This window comes from Schistocerca serialis, chromosome 4 (genome assembly GCF_023864345.2).
Source record: "Schistocerca serialis cubense isolate TAMUIC-IGC-003099 chromosome 4, iqSchSeri2.2, whole genome shotgun sequence".
NCBI lineage: Eukaryota > Metazoa > Arthropoda > Insecta > Orthoptera > Acrididae > Schistocerca > Schistocerca serialis.
This window is the reverse complement of record NC_064641.1, coordinates 486,706,556-486,724,417: the sequence shown is the minus strand read 5'-3', so window position 1 is coordinate 486,724,417 and position 17,862 is coordinate 486,706,556. Positions and strand designations below refer to the sequence as shown.

Sequence of the window (17,862 nt, the reverse complement as noted above, 5' to 3'; positions counted from 1 at the left end):
AGGTTAAGTGAAGGAACACACCTTGAACAATTTTTCAAATTAAGACCCACAGTTGTTGAGTTTATTAAAGAGAAAGGAAAGCAAGAACGAAAATTAGAACGTCTGGAACCGATTAAAAACATAGCATTTTAAGTGGACTTCACTGCACATGCCCACTGTCCACAGTAAGACGTTGAAAGATGAGAGGAACCTTTTTCTAATCTGAAGCGGATTCATTCGTAAAGAAAATCACATTGTGGAAGGGATAACTTCTGACATAATTCACCGTCCACTTCCTTAAGCTCACTGGTGTTAAAAAGAAAACACAAAGTTTGAAGAATTCATTGTGGCATTGAAAGAATTACAAAAACAGTTCTCTAAACGTTTTTGGGACACTGCCAATCTTACATCTGTTTTTGAGCGGTTTTCGAGCTGGTTGCGGTTTCAGTTGGAAGTGTTCCTTTGTATGCGCAGATGGAACTGATCGATCTACAGTATAATTCCTGTTTAAAAGACAAATTGTCTTACGTTAAAACTGTCCAGTGGTTCTACGTTATTTAACATCGGGATGTGCTTCCACTCCTCATAATAACATTGCAAACGTGATGACAACGTTTCGATCAACATATGTGCACGAAATGCATTTTTCGATTAGGAAACCAAATATGTAACGATAACATGGTAAACTGACTGTTGAAGATCTGCGAAATTCTCAGTGTCTGTATACTGACAGTTTGTACTTGATATAAAGTTTTATTATTATGTCTTCAGCGTGCCAAAAGTAACTAATAGTGAATTGTGGCGTGTTCCAGTTTCCCCCTCTATTTCCTCCTGTTACTGCTTAGAGGGTTACAGTAAGTACTGGGAGATGAAGAAGATTGCACAGGATAGAGTAGCATGGAGAGCTGCATCAAACCAGTCTCAGGACTGAAGACCACAACAACAACAACTGCTTAGAGAGCATGGAGTGATAATGAGGAAGTGTGCACTTGGGTGACAGAGCTGCGCACTCCTGGAAAAGTTTTATGTGCATGCGGAATTTTTGGCCTCCCTGCACCACGTGGTATTGAAGGGTACTTCCAGTAACATGTTTTTGCAGATTTGCTGAATTGTGATTCTTGTTCTACACTGCCTCTCAGAAAGTCTGTAAATGTGAAATTCAACTTTCCTCTTTGTATTCCTTCTGATTGTTCTGTAAAGAAGTAGAGTATGTAGAATCTGTTGGTTTGTGAAACACATTTATTTTTTAAAAAACTATCAAGCACGCGCTTGAAGGACACAGACAGAATCGAAACTACATTTCCTCCGTGTCCTTTTTTTGTGTTATTGTAGCAGTGTAAGACTTTCTTTCTTACCCAGTGTGATATGTCTCCTTACTTGAGTATGAAATCATGAACTTTCACGCAAGACAGCAATATGTTTCATGTTCAAAAGAATAAATCCATTTCTAGATACTGTAATTTCTCCGAAGCTAGTAATCAGATTTTGAAGAGTGAAACGCCGTTGAATTCGTCTCTTTTAGAAATACGATGCTAGCAGCAGAAGTTACCATGGTCTCATTAGCAAAAGCAAAGTTGATATTGACAACTCTGTAATTAATACAGCTATGAAAAGAGACAAAACGCCATTCAGAGAGGACTTTTTCACAGTTCATCTGGGTGAAAACGAAATTACGATATCTTAAATGGCGCAAATTACGATACTAAATGTTCAAATCTGTGTGAATTCGTAAGGGACCAAACTGCTGAGGTCATCGGTCCCTAGACTTACACACTACTTAGACTAACTTATGCTAAGAACAACACACGCATCTATGCCCGAAGGAGGACTCGAACCTCCGACGGGAGGGGCCGCGCAATCCGTGACATGGCGCCTCAAACCGCGCGGCCACTCCGCGCGGCAATTACGATACATTAATCGTTTCAGGAAATATTCTGAGGTGAATAGCGTGAATCAATCACTGTTGAATCAGTCTCTCATAATTACATTGTAGAGAAAAAAATAAAATTACGCAGTTACATCCATTTTCACAATGTATTTTTAAGGATCTGTGCACTTACAATGAAAATAATGTGTAATACATTTCTCCCAACAAGTAAAAATTTAAAATTTTGAAATAAATGTTCTACATTAACAAATTACTTTGCAGGTAAGTAATCAAAGAAAACGTCAGTGTGTTGCTTCTAAGCATTCAAATCTTACTATCAATTATTCGTTTGTCACGAGACGAAATTACAATGACGAAAAAAGTGTGCATTAAAGTTTCTTACATCATTGTAAGTGTATTGTGATTTATACAGATTGGTTACCATTGCTCAAACTTGGCAATTTGTTAAAAATGGAAAGATATGTTGGATTTTTATTTCATTGAACTTGAGTATAACACTTTCAACGTATGCATCTTCTTTTATTTGTCTGATAATTTTCTTAACTAAAGAAGATGAGAGTGTATCAGTAAGTACTGTACCTTTACAAATGGGTCGCCAGGTACAGGGTCGGTGGAGAACCTCAGGTTTCTCGCCTTCACTATGACGACAGTGAGTCTCTCAGCAGTGGGCAGGTAGCTCAGCGAGAACATCACCTCACCCCATTCTGTGCCGTGCTGAAAACAGTTAGCGACTAGGTCAAAAACTGACTGCAACCTGTATTATCACTGTTATTTATATTTTCAAGCCCAGTAAATAGATACCAACAGTCAAAATTGTCTCCCACAACAGTAAGCAAAATAATGACACAAATTGTTTCATAAGACCATATCTTCTACATGAATGAAGACAGAAGTTTGGAATGAATTTTAACTTATGCATAGGACTAAAGTATTTATTTTCAAAATAACTATCAAAAATAGAAGAGTATACTTCTTACATGCATTAGCATACATCTTCAAGCTACTTTTTGCAGTTATGTGTAGGATCACAATTTTCATTTACCCTTCACAAATGTTCAATTTACTCTCCACCGAACGCATTTCGGGCACCAAGACTTCAAGAAACTCGTTCCATACCTTTGACAGCATGTCTGGAGCCACCGCGTTCACTGCCGTTGTTACGTGGCATCGCAGTTCACCCAAAAGTGTCGGACGGATAAGAACCTGGATGGAGTGTTATACAGCCCTCCACACAAAAAAAAAAAAAAAAACAAAAAAAAAAAAAAACTATACTCTGAGGCCAGGTGACTTCGGAGGGTTGCTGGTGCAATGCGAAATGCATAAGCCTCTTAAACAGTCGAACCATCGGTGAGGCAGCTGAAAACAGGTGCTAATTTGGTGTGTCTTGTTGAAAAATGAAACTTTCGGCATGTTCTCGCAACTATGAAGGAACCCATAAATCCAACATATCAAGGTATGGGGTACTTGTAACCGTCTTTTCTGCAAAAAAGAAGGGTCCGTGAATCTTTTATCAGTGTAATGGTGTAGATCATAGCCGTGGTCAGAGCTAAAGCCTGAGTGCTGGGACTCAGCCATTGACCACTGTCAGACGATGCTCCAGCATGTTTAACACCTCAGCAGAAGCTGCCGCCTCAGTGTCGTCATGCTTCCGTGTGTCAGTGGCTTGGGATCCCGGCCACTCTTCAATAACTTTCTATGAGTTGACCCATCACCGTGTGGCGACGCCGGACTTAGAACGTCGGCGTCGGTTTCAGGCATATCTACACTACACACAAATATGGCCTCTTCCATAAAGTCATCACTGAGCAGCTGCACGTAAACTGCCTGGACCAGTAATTGTGTTCGAACGGCTGGGCAGAAATGCTGGTCGTCGCGGTGCAGGTGACGCTGCTGTCTTCACTGCTGCTGGGCTTAGGATCTCGGTCTGCAGCCTGAGCATCCGGGCAGTCAGGCAGCTCAGCATCTGCCACCTTTTTGGGACTGGACTTGGGGGATGCAGTCAGTTCCTCTCCTCTGCCGAGGTGTCAATGCTGGGCCTCTGCGTCCTGTGCCACTGGGGCAGAGACACAGCCTAACATGTTCACAGCGATAGCCATCTTCGTCGGGCCAACCACGCTAAGAGCCCGCACGGCGGTAAAACGCCGTCTCACACGGAGTATGGTTCGCCGTAAATTTGCTATTTGGCGCGCTTGATTGCCGGCTAGCAGCGAGGTGTGAACCTCTTATACGAGAGTACTCCGACACAGCGCAGCCTTAGCAGCGGGACCGGTCAATGCTGTCAGCTACAAAGCCATCGACACCAGCAGCACCAGAGTATAATCAATGTAGGCAGACAATGTCTTGTATAAATGAGCTGCCTTCTCTGCTGTACCTATACCCATCTTCGGTAGAGAATCACCGCCCATAACTAACCGTCCATGGCACCTCGTTACATTGGAGAGCATGAAACTTTGGAGAGTCTCTCTTGTCTGCTGGGATCCCCATAGTCTTTGGCAGTTCACTTAGTCTGACGACTAAGCACTAAACATGAAAGAAAATTGTTATCTTCGATCTTTACAGCAAGAATGAATTCATAAAATTCTATACGCACCATAATGGAGGCATTTTGGCAATGGGCAGGTGCATGCTGTAATCAAAGAAGCGGCCGAAATTAGAATAAGCAGCAGCAATTTTAACAGAGACCAAGGATACGCATTTAGTAGGGCATGAAGGACATCGAGTGAAGGCAAAGACGTAGGCCTGACGCTCCATATTTAGCAATTATATACAACCACTCGCTCACAGAAAGATCCGTACCTAAAGACTGGCAAATTGCTCAAGACACACCAATACCCAAAAAGGGAAGTAGGAGTAATCCGCTGAATTACAGGCCTATATCACTAACGTCGATTTGCAGTAGGGTTTTAGAACATATACTGCATTCGAACATTATTAAGTACCTCGAAGAAAAGGATTTATTGACATATAGTCAGCACGGATTCAGAAAATGTCGTTCTTGTGAAACACAACTAGCTCTTTATACTCATGAAGTAATAAGTGCTATCGACAGGGGATGTCAAATTGATTCCATATTTTTAGATTTCCAGAAGGCTTTCGACACCGTTCCTCACAAGCGTCTTGTAATCAAACTGCGTGCCTACGGAGTATCGCCTCAGTTGTGCGACTGGATTCGTGATTTCCTGTCAGAAAGGTCACAGTTCGTAGTAATAGACGGAAAGTCATCGAGTAAAACAGAAGTAATATCCGGCGTTCCCCAAGGAAGTGTTATAGGCCCTCTATTGTTCCCGATCTATTAACGACACAGGAGACAATCTGAATAGCCTTCTTAGATTGTTTGCAGATGATGTTGTCATTTACCGTCTTGTAAAGTCATCAGATGATCAAAACGACTTGCAAAATCAATTAGATAAGATATCTGTATGGTGCGAAAAGTGGCAATTGAACCTGAATAAAGAAAAGTGTGAAGTTATTCACATGAGTACTAAAAGAAATCAGCTAAATTTAGATTACGTGATAAGTCACACAAATCTGAGGGTTGTAAATTCAACTAAATACTTAGGGATTACAATTACAGATAACCTAAATTGGAACGATCACATAGATAATATTGTGGGTAGAGCAAACCAAAGACTGCGGTTCATTGGCAGAACACTTAGAAGGTGCAACAGGTCTACCAAAGAGACCGCTTACACTACGCTTGTGCGCCCTATTCTGGAGTATTGCTGTGTGGTGTGGGATCCGCATCAGGTGGGATTGACGGATGACATCGAAAGAGTACAAATAAGGGTAGCTTGTTTTGTATTATCGCGAAATAGGGGAGATAGTATCACAGACGTGATACGTGAATTGGAGTGGCAATCGTTAGAACAAATGCGTTTTTCGTTGCGACGGCATCTTCTCATGAAATTTCAATCACCAGTCTTCTCCTCCGATTGCGAAAACATTCTGTTGGCACCCACCTACGTAGGGAGAAATGATCATCACGATAAAATAAGAGAAATCAGGGCTCGCACAGAAAAAATTTAGTGCTCGTTTTTCCCGCGTGCTGTTCGAGAGTGGAACGGTAGAGAGACAGCTTGAAGGTGGTTCATTGAACCCTCTGCCAGGCACTTTATTGTGAATAGCAGAGTAATCACGTAGATGTAGCTGTAGTTGTTGTAGGGATGCAGCAGCGGCAGTTTCAAAAGTAGTGCCGGCCACTCGCACCGAGGCTCACGAGAAAGACGGACCGCGGCGCGTACGTCACGAAGGTAGGCCTGAACTCGCTCGCTCCCTCAGCTCAGCAGACAAAATGCGTTTCTAAGTCTGTTAACTCGCAGCTGGGCTTGTACGTACTAACGAGAATTGTATCTTCTACTGGAATCTGCTATTATGAAGTCTTACTGATTAACAGTACTACAACAAAATTTAATTTACGATCAATACTCGAGATAAATGGTATAAGGGCTTGTTTATAGGCATTTGGTCTCTTCTGCTTAAGAGCCCTCATTTCATACAAGGAGTGGTGCCTTATGCAACTGATAAATCATTTTGGCATGATTTTAATTTTATTGTCCCCCAGCACAATCGTAACAAATTATAAGTAGGCCTATGGACTTCCGATCATTGTAGGACTAACAACAGTAAGTCTCCATAATAGCGGAATCCAGTAGAAGATGCAATTCTCTTTTGTATGTGCACACGTAGTTACGAGTTAACACGTGTAGAAACGCAGTTATCTGCTGAGTTGAGCGATCGACCGAGTGCAGGCCTACCTTCGTGACGTACGCGCCGCGGCCTGTCTTTCTCGTAGGCCTCGCACTCGCACCATGTGACGTCATTCTGGCCCGCGGCGTGACGGAGCCGCTAGCTGCCCGTCTTGCCTTCCGGGCACAGATCACCGTGCCAGCGTTGGCAATTTGTGGCTTCAACACCTGATGACGATGGTGGCGACAACTTTCGAAAGCTCGAGTGTTTTATTCGAAATGTCGCAGCTTGTAAGCCGAGAAGTTTTTATTGGTTTATTCGTAATTTTCTGTCTGTTAATATCCTTAAACTTAATACCTCGAAGTTCTAATTTGGCGTCGCACTACCAGCTGAGAGAATAAAATTACACTGTAAACGTTATTTCATTTTACCGAAGTATCTTGCAAAGTGTTCATGGTACCCACTAAAATTCGGCTCACGGAAAACAAAAATAATTGTCGCTTGGGCCAGATATGATCATTACTACTAGGAACGTTATACAGATATATATATATATATATATATATATATATATATATATATATATATATTTGCACGGCATCCATAGGAATTTATGGAAGACGGGGTAAGATTCCGGAAGTTCCATTTTGAGACAGGGGATTAGTTGAGTTTGAGAGCGATTCGCTCTCCTAGATATAAATTTTATAGGAAGTACACAAAGCATGTTTTATCTTAGATGTTCGATAATTATTCGTCAATATATTTTTGAATTTAGGTTAGTGCTGTACATTAAAGGTAAGCATATTGCATTAGTGTATACTATAAATGTGAATAAGGAAACCTTTGAAAACAAACAGTAAAATTGTCGGTAGAACCAGGTTCTAACAGTCTAGGACTCAAACGTAATGGCCTTTGTTTCCTTGGTTTGTCACGTTATTGTGCAGACAAGGCAACTATTGTACAGAAATCTTAAGTCTGCGGCTAGATGTTCCCTAGGGTTGCACCCTATGAAGTTTAAGAACCATATAGTCTAAGAAGGTCCAAACACTTTTCCGAACTTGGTATTTCACCAATTTTTCTTCTCGTCTAACGCAAGTTTTTTTTCTATATTTGGGCCGGCAGATGAAGTATAGGTGATTACATCTATACTACAACATGATCCTGTTCTTGACACTCTACTATAAGGGGCAGTCAAATGGGAAACGAACACACGCCATAATACACAGTCCGCGCGACAGGTCGTCCCACTATTGTCACGTTTCGTTACTGTCATCGCTGAGGTAGCGGAACGGCGTAGTGGCACATCACAGGTGTATACCGTTGTTGATTTATGACTTTCGTCGTTGGCAAACTGGTCTAAAGTATTCGTTCAGCTGTCATACTTGTAGCATCGCGCATCGTACGGGTAGCGCCTACGAATCGACTACACTTCAGTCAGCTGTGTAGCAGACGTGGCCTGCTTTCCTCGTCCGCTCGCACACGGGCTCCAGCCATCACATGGAAACAAGTTCCTCGGGTGTGGAACCACAATCGGACGAAGGCTACTCTTCAGCAGCTTGGTTGGGAAACACTGCAACATCCTATGTGGAGCGTGTGATTTTCATATCTTTGGTCACCTGAAGGAAGACATACGTGTACGTCGGTTTCAGTCGGACGAGGAAGTGCAAAGAATGTGTGGTTGTGGATCCGTCAGCGGCCGACTGCGTTCTACTAAATAGGATTTGATCGTCTCGTCTCCTAGTGGGATAAATGTCCTATCGTGCGTAGTGATTACTTTTGAATGGAACCATTCCATGGCCCCGTTGCTGCGGATGTTCCGGTTTTATTTGACTGCCCCTCATACATTTGCACTACCATGTAAAACTGAATGAAGTCTCAGCAAGCTTTGACGTGTCTAACACAAACTTCCTGTTGAAATGTAAGCTAAGCGAAAGCGAAGCGATTGCTCTTGTGGGAAATGCAGACAGATGTCGGGCAGGTATTGCGCAGTCACGTTTGTAGTCTGCTAGGTGTTGGAATTGTCCGTTTCTGCAGCTCATTAAAGGCTGTACAAGGAAGACACAGAGAAAAGATCAGGTACTCTATTTCGGCCATGATCTACAAAGATTCACATCCCCCAGAACTACAAAACAACGTCGAAACCGCCACATCGACAAGAAAACGATGTAATTTCCCATAAAGAGCCTGGCAAACAAACAATATAATGTATACTAAAGCCACTGTGTTACCCCTTCCACGCGTTATACAGCATCGGAGACAGTCATTTATAGAAATACGTGAAGATTTTGAAATTAATGAAAAATCTACTAAAGATTCCAGGAGGGAGCAAGTACCCACTCTTGGTCATCCTTGCATACGCCTATGTATATATTTGTACCTCAGGTGTCCCAGTTTTTTGTCAATTTATTGACACACACCTGTATGTGGGATTTCGATCATTTTTCTGATTTACATACGGCTGTGTGAATGTGGGAGTTTACAACTCTTTGTTCCTGGTCTCAACAATATGTCTGGTTTAGCGCTCGTTTACGTAGTGCGAATGTTGTGCATTGAGAAGTGTAAAACCGTCGCTGGAGTGTGCGATCACTAAATTACATGAGCATCGATACATTGCTAAAAGACAATGGCAGACCCGACAGTGTGAACCTGGAAGTGGAGTCCTCTTTCAGAACGAAAATTCTCATACGCTAGCAACTCAAATGAAGTTCTACATCTACATCTACATCCATACTCCCCAAGTAATCTGACGGTGCGTGGCGGAGGGTACTTTGAGTACCTCTATCGGTTTTCGCTTCTGTTCCAGTCCCGTATTGTTCGTCGAAAGAAAGATTGTCGGTATGCCTCTGTGTGGGCTCTGATCTCTGATTTTATCCTCATGGTCTCTTCACAAGATATACGTAGGAGGGAGCAATATACTGCTTGACTCATCGGAGAAGGTATGTTCTCGAAACTTCAACAAAAGTCCGTACCAAGCTCCTGACCGTCTCTCTTGCAGAGTCTTCCACTGGAGTTTATCTATCATTTCCGTAACACTTTCGCGATTACTAAATGATCCTGTAACGAAGTGTGCTGCTCTCCGTTGGATCTTCTCTATCTCCTCTATCAACCCTATCCGGTACGGATCCCACACCAGTGGGCAGTATTCAAGCAGTGGGTGAACAAGTGTACTGTAACCTACTTTCTTTGTTTTCGGATTGCATTTCCTTAGGATTCTTCCAATGAATCTCAGTCTGGCATCTGCTTTACCGACGATTAATTTTATATGGTCATTCCATTTTAAATCACTCATAACGCCTTCTCCCAGATAATTTAAGAAATTAACTGTTTCCATTTGCTGACCAGCTGTATTGTAGCTAAATAATAAAGGATCTTTCTTTCTTTGTATTCGCAGCACATTACACTTGTCTACATTGAGATTCAATTGCCATTCCCTGCACCATGCGTCAATTCGTTGCAGATCCTCCTGCATTTCAGTACAATTTTCCATTGTTACAACCTCTCGATATACTACAGCATCATCCGTCGCTGGAGTGTGCTATCACTAAATTACATGAGCATCGAATATGTATTCTGAATGCTTCAAATTTTGTGCCAAGGAGTGTACATCCCACGCTCCTAACTTATGTAAGCTGGACATGCGTTTGCAGCCACTAGTGATACAGCTTATTCCGCCGTTGAAAACGTGACGCAGAAGCATGAAAGGCGGTTTGTATGTTGTGATGATTACTGTGACACGTTACTCCATAACAAGAATTTTGCGTATATTTCCCCCAATATATATGCACTTTAGTATTTCATATTAGCTGAGTACCTGGCATTGCCCAGGTATGTATTTATTCCCATTCTGTTAGTCCATCTCCTCCTTCCTCTTTGCCCGCCCCCTTCACCCTCCTCTCTGTCAATCTCCTCCCCCCCCCCATCTCTCTCTCTCTCTCTCTCCACCTTCTCCACCACCAAGTCTCTGTCATCTGCTCCTGCCCCTCTCTCTGTCCATATGCTGCTTCCCATGTCTCTCGTCCCCTATGTCTGCTGTTCAACCCCTCATTTACCACCGACCCTCTCTCTTTGTCCATCTCCTACTCATCTTGTCTTTGTCCATCTCCTTCTCTCCCACTCTCTGTCCACCTCCTCTCCCCTCCCTCTGTCTCATCTCCTTCTCTTCCTTGTCTCTTACCATTTCACCTGCCCCCTTTCTCTGTCCATCTCCACCCACCTCTCTCTGTCCACCTCTTCCTCAACCGTGCTCTCTCCATGTTATTAACCCCAACCTAATAGGAGGTTCCTGATTGTTACCCACACAATATTTCTTTCCAAATAGTAAGTAAAATGTGTACTAAATTTGGTTGAAATCGGTCCATTGATGTAGGAGACGTGGAACATACACAAAAACATACACACTTTTTTGTAATTTACGTGGATTTTACAATAATTATTTGCTTTTTGTCTTTTCTGTTCTTTAGTTGTGACGCTGGCTGCTTACCACTTCAGATCGGTCAATACTGTTTTTAATTTCCGCGGTCAAGACTGTTTCGATAAAAACATTTGTGAGTAGAAGTTTTTCCAATCCACGACAGAGTGATACAGCAGCCAGTGCTAACAATGTGATAAAACAAACAGTCTTGGCTGCAAAACTGGATTTTTATTTTATTTATCCGCCTGGGGATGCGTTTCGCTTTATACAAGCCACCTCCAGATTGCCAGCTAAATTGGTGTTAAGCTCACAGGATGCCGAGCATACAAATGACCCGGAAGGAGACCTCCATGGCCAGAATTTGAAAAAAAAAAAAACAACGTTGTGCGGTGTCTGATGTAGAAGATGTTAAGTACACGGAAAACCGCTCCTATCTTACATAAAAGCCCCATTAGTAAGTTGCCCTTCTCAAGTGTTTTTAAAAACGACTCGCGCGATGTCCTCGTCAGATATGCGGCAGTGTTGACGTCCACTAAAACGAGATCAGGGCTACATAGACGTATCACACAATAAATTCGTAAGAGGCGCAGTTGCTCACGCTCTCGGCTGTGCACACTATAATGGTCGCCTAGTCGTAGATATTGCTATAATCGCACTATTTCACTCCCATTTACGGATCTTGTTAGCACTTGATCTTAGGTTGGCGCCATTAAAATGCATTGTGGTAATCACTGCTGCTTGCTGGATCGCTGCTGTGTCTCGATGCTAATGCTGGCTCTAAATCTGGTTGTCTAGGGGTAAAAAGATGAGGTCCCGTGTTTTTGATGTGCTTTTGATGATAAATAATGAGCGAAACCAACAAATATTTAAACTTCAATTGTTTATTACTCTGGTGGCCATCTTAATTCGACTGTCCACCAAAGACAATGACACAACACAAAGTAGCACTTCTTTTAGATGTTCTTTGCAATGTTTATCCACCTCGAACAACAACACACACACTCTTTACCAAAGTGACATGCAGACTCCGCCCCCGACCCTTCTTGCTGCTTGTATTTATAACCTTGTCAAAGAACTACTAAAAAGAGATATAGTTTATAAGTCACATGTACATCTGTTATCGTAATTTGTACAGAAAAGTTATTAATTTATATCGAGTGACATAATTTAACAGGTTATTAAAATGACAGGCAGATTTGTTGACTTGACAGAATAATTCTTTGTTAAAAAAAGGCCGTTTTTTAGAAGTTTGTCAATTGACTTCTCTAATGTGCATAAATAAGTAAATAACATGAATTATTAAGAATTATATAGGTTTTCGTCTAAAATAGGAGAGTTTACGTGAATACTGAGTGAAAACGGTCCTAGTGAACAAATAGGTTTCACTGGGTGATTTTTATTTAAGGATATCCAAAATACGTAAGTAGGCCACTATTTTTCGTACTTCATATTAATTATTTAAGATGAAGTTAGTGTTTTTACATGATGACATTTGCTGTATCAGTGATCAAGTGATATTAACTTTTGTGTGGGTCAGTTATTCAGTATAATTTAATGGGTTGACTGTTTATGGAGACATGTTATGCAATCATTGTTAACATACACAATAAATTTTCTATAATCGTAAGTACTCGTTCAACTGGTTGAATTTGAATAGTATCGCATACTTCGGTAAAGTAAAGCCTTTAATAGGTTCCGTCACAACACAGTACCGCGATCTTTTTTTCCAGACAATATCGAGATGTCATGTATGTTTGTGGATCTTACATCGCGTCCTCCGGGTACAGAATCTAGTCTGGTGAGGAGCGGTGCTGGTCGGGGTGGGTGGGCGTTACCTGGCCGGTGTCGGTGAGCGTGAGCCACGTGGTGACCGGCTGCCGCATGCTGATGTCGGAGAGGCGCAGCTCGGCCTCGCCCAGCAGCGTCGTCACCTCCTTGTCCGTGGCAAACACCTGCAGCGACAACGTGCGCCGCGACAGCTCCGCCGGGTCCAGCGAGAACACGAACTTCTCCTTGTAGCTCGGGCAGCTGCTGCGCCGGTACACCTGCCCACGAAGTTTGGTTTGTTTCATTTGTCTAATGGCAAACTTAAGACCTACAGCTTCCAAACTACAAACAAAAAATTAACAAATTACAGATTACAAATTACACAAACATGGTAAAAAAAATTAAACTGGATGATTTATTCAAGAGAAAGAGATTCACAAATTGACCAAGTTGGCCCACCTTTGACCCTTACGCAAACAGCTGTTCGGCCATCTGGCATTGATTGACTGAGTTGTCGCATGCCCTCCTGAGACCTACCGTGCCAAATTCTGCGCAACTGACGCGAGCTGGTTGGAGAGCCCCGTCCATAACGCTCCAAACCTGGTCATGAGGAGCTAATCTGTAGAAACCGGCACGGTTTTAGCAAACAGCGGGGTCATGCGAGACACAGCTGGCCCTCTTTGTGCATGATATACAACAGGCTCTAGATACTGGCTCCCAGGTTGATGCCATATTTCTCGACTTTCGAAAGGCGTTCGACTCAGTTCCGCACTGTCACTTTCTAAAAAAAGTGCGCGCTTACGGTCTATACGATGACATATGAAGTTGGATAGAAAGTTTTCTAACATACAGGGAGCAGTATGTCGTCCTGAACGGGGTGTCTTCAACAGAAACAAGCCTAACCTCAGGTGTGCCCCAGGGCAGCGTAATAGGTGCTCTGCTTTTTACGATTTACATAAACGATCTGGTGGATGGTATTGACTGTTTGCTGATGATGCTGTAGTCTACAGGAGAGTAGTATCACATGAAAGTTGTGAACAAATCAGTGAGGATTTTCAGAAAATAAATGCGTGGTGTAATGACTGGCAGTTGTCTCTCAATATTAGTAAGTGTAACCTACTGCGTATAACAAGGCGAAAATCCCCATTAAAGTACGAATACAAAATAAATGACCAGTTTTTGGAAGCTGTAGCATCCGTAAAGTATCTGGGTGTGACTATTCGAAATGATCTCAAATGGAATGATCAGATTACACAAGTAACGGGCAAGGCGGACTCTAGAATGCGGTTTATTGGTAGAATCCTGAAACGATGCAGTCCTTCAACAAAGGAAATAGCTTAGAATACGTTAGTTCGTTCAGTCTTAGAGTATTGTTCGTCTGTATGGGACCCTTATCAGTTGGATCTGATTCAAGAGATTGAGAAGGTCCAAAGAAGATCGACAAGATTCGTGACTGGTACATTTAGCCATCGCGAGAGCGTTACCAATCTCACAGAAAGTTTGAAGTGGGACGCACTTGCAGATAGACGACGAGCCAAACAGAAGGGGCTGCTCACTAAATTGCGAAATCCGATCTTCGCCGAGGATGTAGAGCATATATTATTACCACCAACTTTGAAATCCCGCAATGGTCACCATTCAAAGATAAGGGAAATAAGAGCTCGTACTCAGGCGTTCAGACAGTCGTTTTTCCCTCGCGCTATCCGCCAGTGGAACGGGGGGGGGGGGGGGGGGAATATGACTTTGGCGCGATTATTTGTACCCTGCGCCACACACCGCTTAGTGGCTAGCGGAGTATATATGTAGATGTAGATGTAGAAACGTTCTCAATTCGGGAGAGCTCCGGTGACCTTTTTGGCCTAGGTAGGGTGTGGCAAGCACGAAGACAGGCAGTAGAGATTCTTACCGCGTGTGGCGTGTGTGTGCTGCTCGCTATGAAGAGCTATGAAGGGCATAGAATATTGCCGACGCACTGCTGTTGTGCGAAAGTGCCGCGAATGACAACGAAAGGGGTCTTGTTATGAAATGAAATGGCAACTCAGACCTTCGCTCTTGGTTGTCGGCCTGTATGGCGGGTAACAATCAGGTTAGTATGCCACTGCTGCCCTGGGCGCCTCCAGACACGTCTCAGCTGGTCATCGGGGCTCAGTTCGAAACGGGACTCATCACTGAGGACAGTTCTGTTGCAGTCAATGAGATTCCAGGGTGAATGTGCCGGTACCACTGCAAGTGGGCTTGCTGGCGTACAGAGGACAATGGTAGTCGGCGCAAGGGGCACCGTGAGCTCAGTCGTCTTTCTGTGAGGCCGGCCGGAGTGGCCGAGCGGTTCTAGGTGTTACAGTCTAGAACCGCGCGACCGCCACGGTCGCAGATTCGAATCCTGCCTCGGGCATGGATGTGTGTGATGTCCTTAGGTTAGTTAGGCTTAAGTAGTTCTAAATTCTAGGGGACTGATGACCTCAGAAGTTGAGTCCCATAGTGCTCAGAGCCATTTGAACCATCTTTCTGTGAGCCGCCAATGAATCTTTCTTGTAGACACTGAAGCACCAGTTGTACTTCTGATCGGTGATAATGATGAATCCAGGACTCTGAGTACTCTCTGAAGATTGTTCGGTCTTCTCGTTCTGTCGTCTCTCTAGGCTGACCGCTTCCTTCTCGATTCTATGTTCGGCCGTGGTTCGCTCATTCCTGCCAACATCGTCAAATAGTGACATCGCACGTATTCAAATGTCGAGCGATCCGCCGATTGCTCCAACCGGCTACTTTGAGCTCAACTACACATTCTCTCTCAAATGCTAAAATATGCGTTTATTGCTCATGCGCCTGTCTGCGAGACATAGTTATTGACCAACTGAGTAAGTGAAATGAACTTCACAATGAGTTTATGCCCTTGTATCAACATGTCTCCTCTCTACTTACTATCTTTGCCAGCTGCACCGTGAAATTATGTTTCATTATCAGACATTCATCGATCGATCGCCAAAGTTTATAATTTTGCATTTTACGTCGATACCTGCATGAATATTGTAAATGTGTACGTGGTTTGGGGATCGGGAGAGAAACTTCTGACTTCAGTGTTAATGTATAAAATGGGCAGGGGAGGGGGGAGGAGGTTGTGTGGCGGCAGTGTGCAGGAGGTCGAGCTGTCAGGATTTGATAGTGGGCATTCGGGGTGCCATTTAATGACAAAACAGGAAATTAAGTACAATAAACAGGATATATTTCAATATACGGAGTACAAAAGGCGCGCCTAGGGTCGGAAGTTAGCAGGTTTAGGCCAATCTAGGAGGTCGAACAATTAGATGAAATGGGCAACGGAAGAGGAAGCGGTTCATGTTAACTTACGCTGGTGGCCGGTAGCGAAGAGGAGAGCCAGATTCTCTGCCTTCCAAAAAGACGTGTGTTCTGCTCCAGGTCTGGATGACGAGAGAGAGAAGCAAGTGCGTCCCGCTCCGCAGGACGCTCCGGCGTCCACACACGTGATCAGTATCCCGCCCACGCTATTGGGTTAAATCAGTGGCGTGAATTCGCTAACAGTTTCAGCAGAGGTCTCAGGGCGTCTCCTGTCAGCAGCTTTAACTGGACAGAACTGTCTCGCTTTTGAAAGACAAGCGACTTGTGTCATGTGGACACGGCGTGAAGTACTCTGGGAGAAAACTGGAAAAGCCTTTGAAATAAATTTTTTAAAACTAATTCCCTAAAGTATTCCTTGACGGCTGCCATCCTGTATGAATATGAATTTGTAACCAGTTTACACACTTTCTTCCTGGTGTGTCATATATTTTGTCTTAGAGTATATATATTTACAAAACAGTTAGTAAATTTCAGAGATTATACAAAAGAGGTAGCTCTGACACAGCATTTCACATTCGAAGATCTGTAACAAGGACAGACAAGTGCGAAAACCACCGCACACTCAGCTTAACGGCTCATACAGTCATGTCGCTGACAAGAATCATATACAGAAGAATGGGAAAAGAATATTGTGGATTTGTCAGATAACGATGTTGCTATTATGACGGGCGATCATCAACTTTCCGTTTCAGAGCGTTTGTAATATCTCTTTATATTCTACTAATTATCCCTGCACAATTCTATGAGTAAATTACGCTTCCTACTTGACCATCTATACACTCGCAGAATCGATTCGCAAAGTAGTACAGTACTATCACTATACCATGAGTGCATAATTACTCTTTGTAATATTCTCTCTGGTGTGTGGAGAGGACTTCTAGGATCTTCTCCGTGCCGAATAGCCGCACTGAATAATTGTAATTTTGCTATCGAGATTACTGGAAGAAAGATATTGAAAATATATTGTATGCTACTCGAGAAAATATATACTGAGCATTAACATTAAAGGTGTGTAAGGAATTTCATTATATATGTATTCTCCAACTGGAAATTTGCACGGAGGTGTCGTTTCGTTGGTAACCAGAAGGGAACTTCCGATGAATTGGAAACGAACCTGCAATTATTAGATCCAAGAGCTCCATTATTTCATCGGATAATTAAACTCTTCAAATCAAACTTTCCGCTTCATCTGAGGTTTCCCGACTGACTACGCAACGCAAGAAAACCAAGACATTTTATTTACACAGGATTGCAGAACGCTTCGAATCATCGAGACTGCGGACAAGGAGAGTGCAAAATGGTTCAAATGGCTCTGAGCACTATGGGACTTAACATCTTAGGTCATCAGTCCCCTAGGACTTAGAACTACTTAAACCTAACTAACCTAAGGACATCACACACATTCATGCCCGAGGCAGGATTCGAACCTGCGACCGTAGCAGCCCCGCGGTTCCGGATTGCAGCACCTAAAACCGCACGGCCACCGCGGCGGGCAAGGAGAGTCATCGTCCGATTCTGATTTAACAAATAAAGCTTAATTATGACTTTCTTGAGCGACTGTGATGACTATGATATGGCTGCTTATGAATGAGATCATTAATAAAATACTAATAACTAACTTTCCTCCTCACTAGCAACCACTATAAACACAATATTACTTAAAATTATACGTTGCTGCAATGTGTATGCAGCGTGGCGCGACTGCTATACGGGTATTAAGCATCGACATATAGGCAAGAGATTAGTGTGGCATTCATACATTTCCAACGTGCGTGCG

At 43.0% G+C, this 17,862-nt stretch overlaps 1 protein-coding gene across 1 annotated transcript in view; it reads right to left on the bottom strand.

Moving 5' to 3' along the window:
• Nucleotides 1-17,862, bottom strand: part of LOC126474569 (synaptotagmin-12-like) — a 102,961-nt gene that overhangs the window by 10,061 nt on the left and 75,038 nt on the right. The window contains exons 7-8 of the mRNA XM_050102046.1: nt 12,800-13,009; nt 2,447-2,581 (exon numbers count right to left, since the gene is read on the bottom strand). Coding sequence (XP_049958003.1) covers nt 2,447-2,581; nt 12,800-13,009 — 345 coding nt within the window. The remainder of the gene's footprint in view (nt 1-2,446; nt 2,582-12,799; nt 13,010-17,862) is intronic.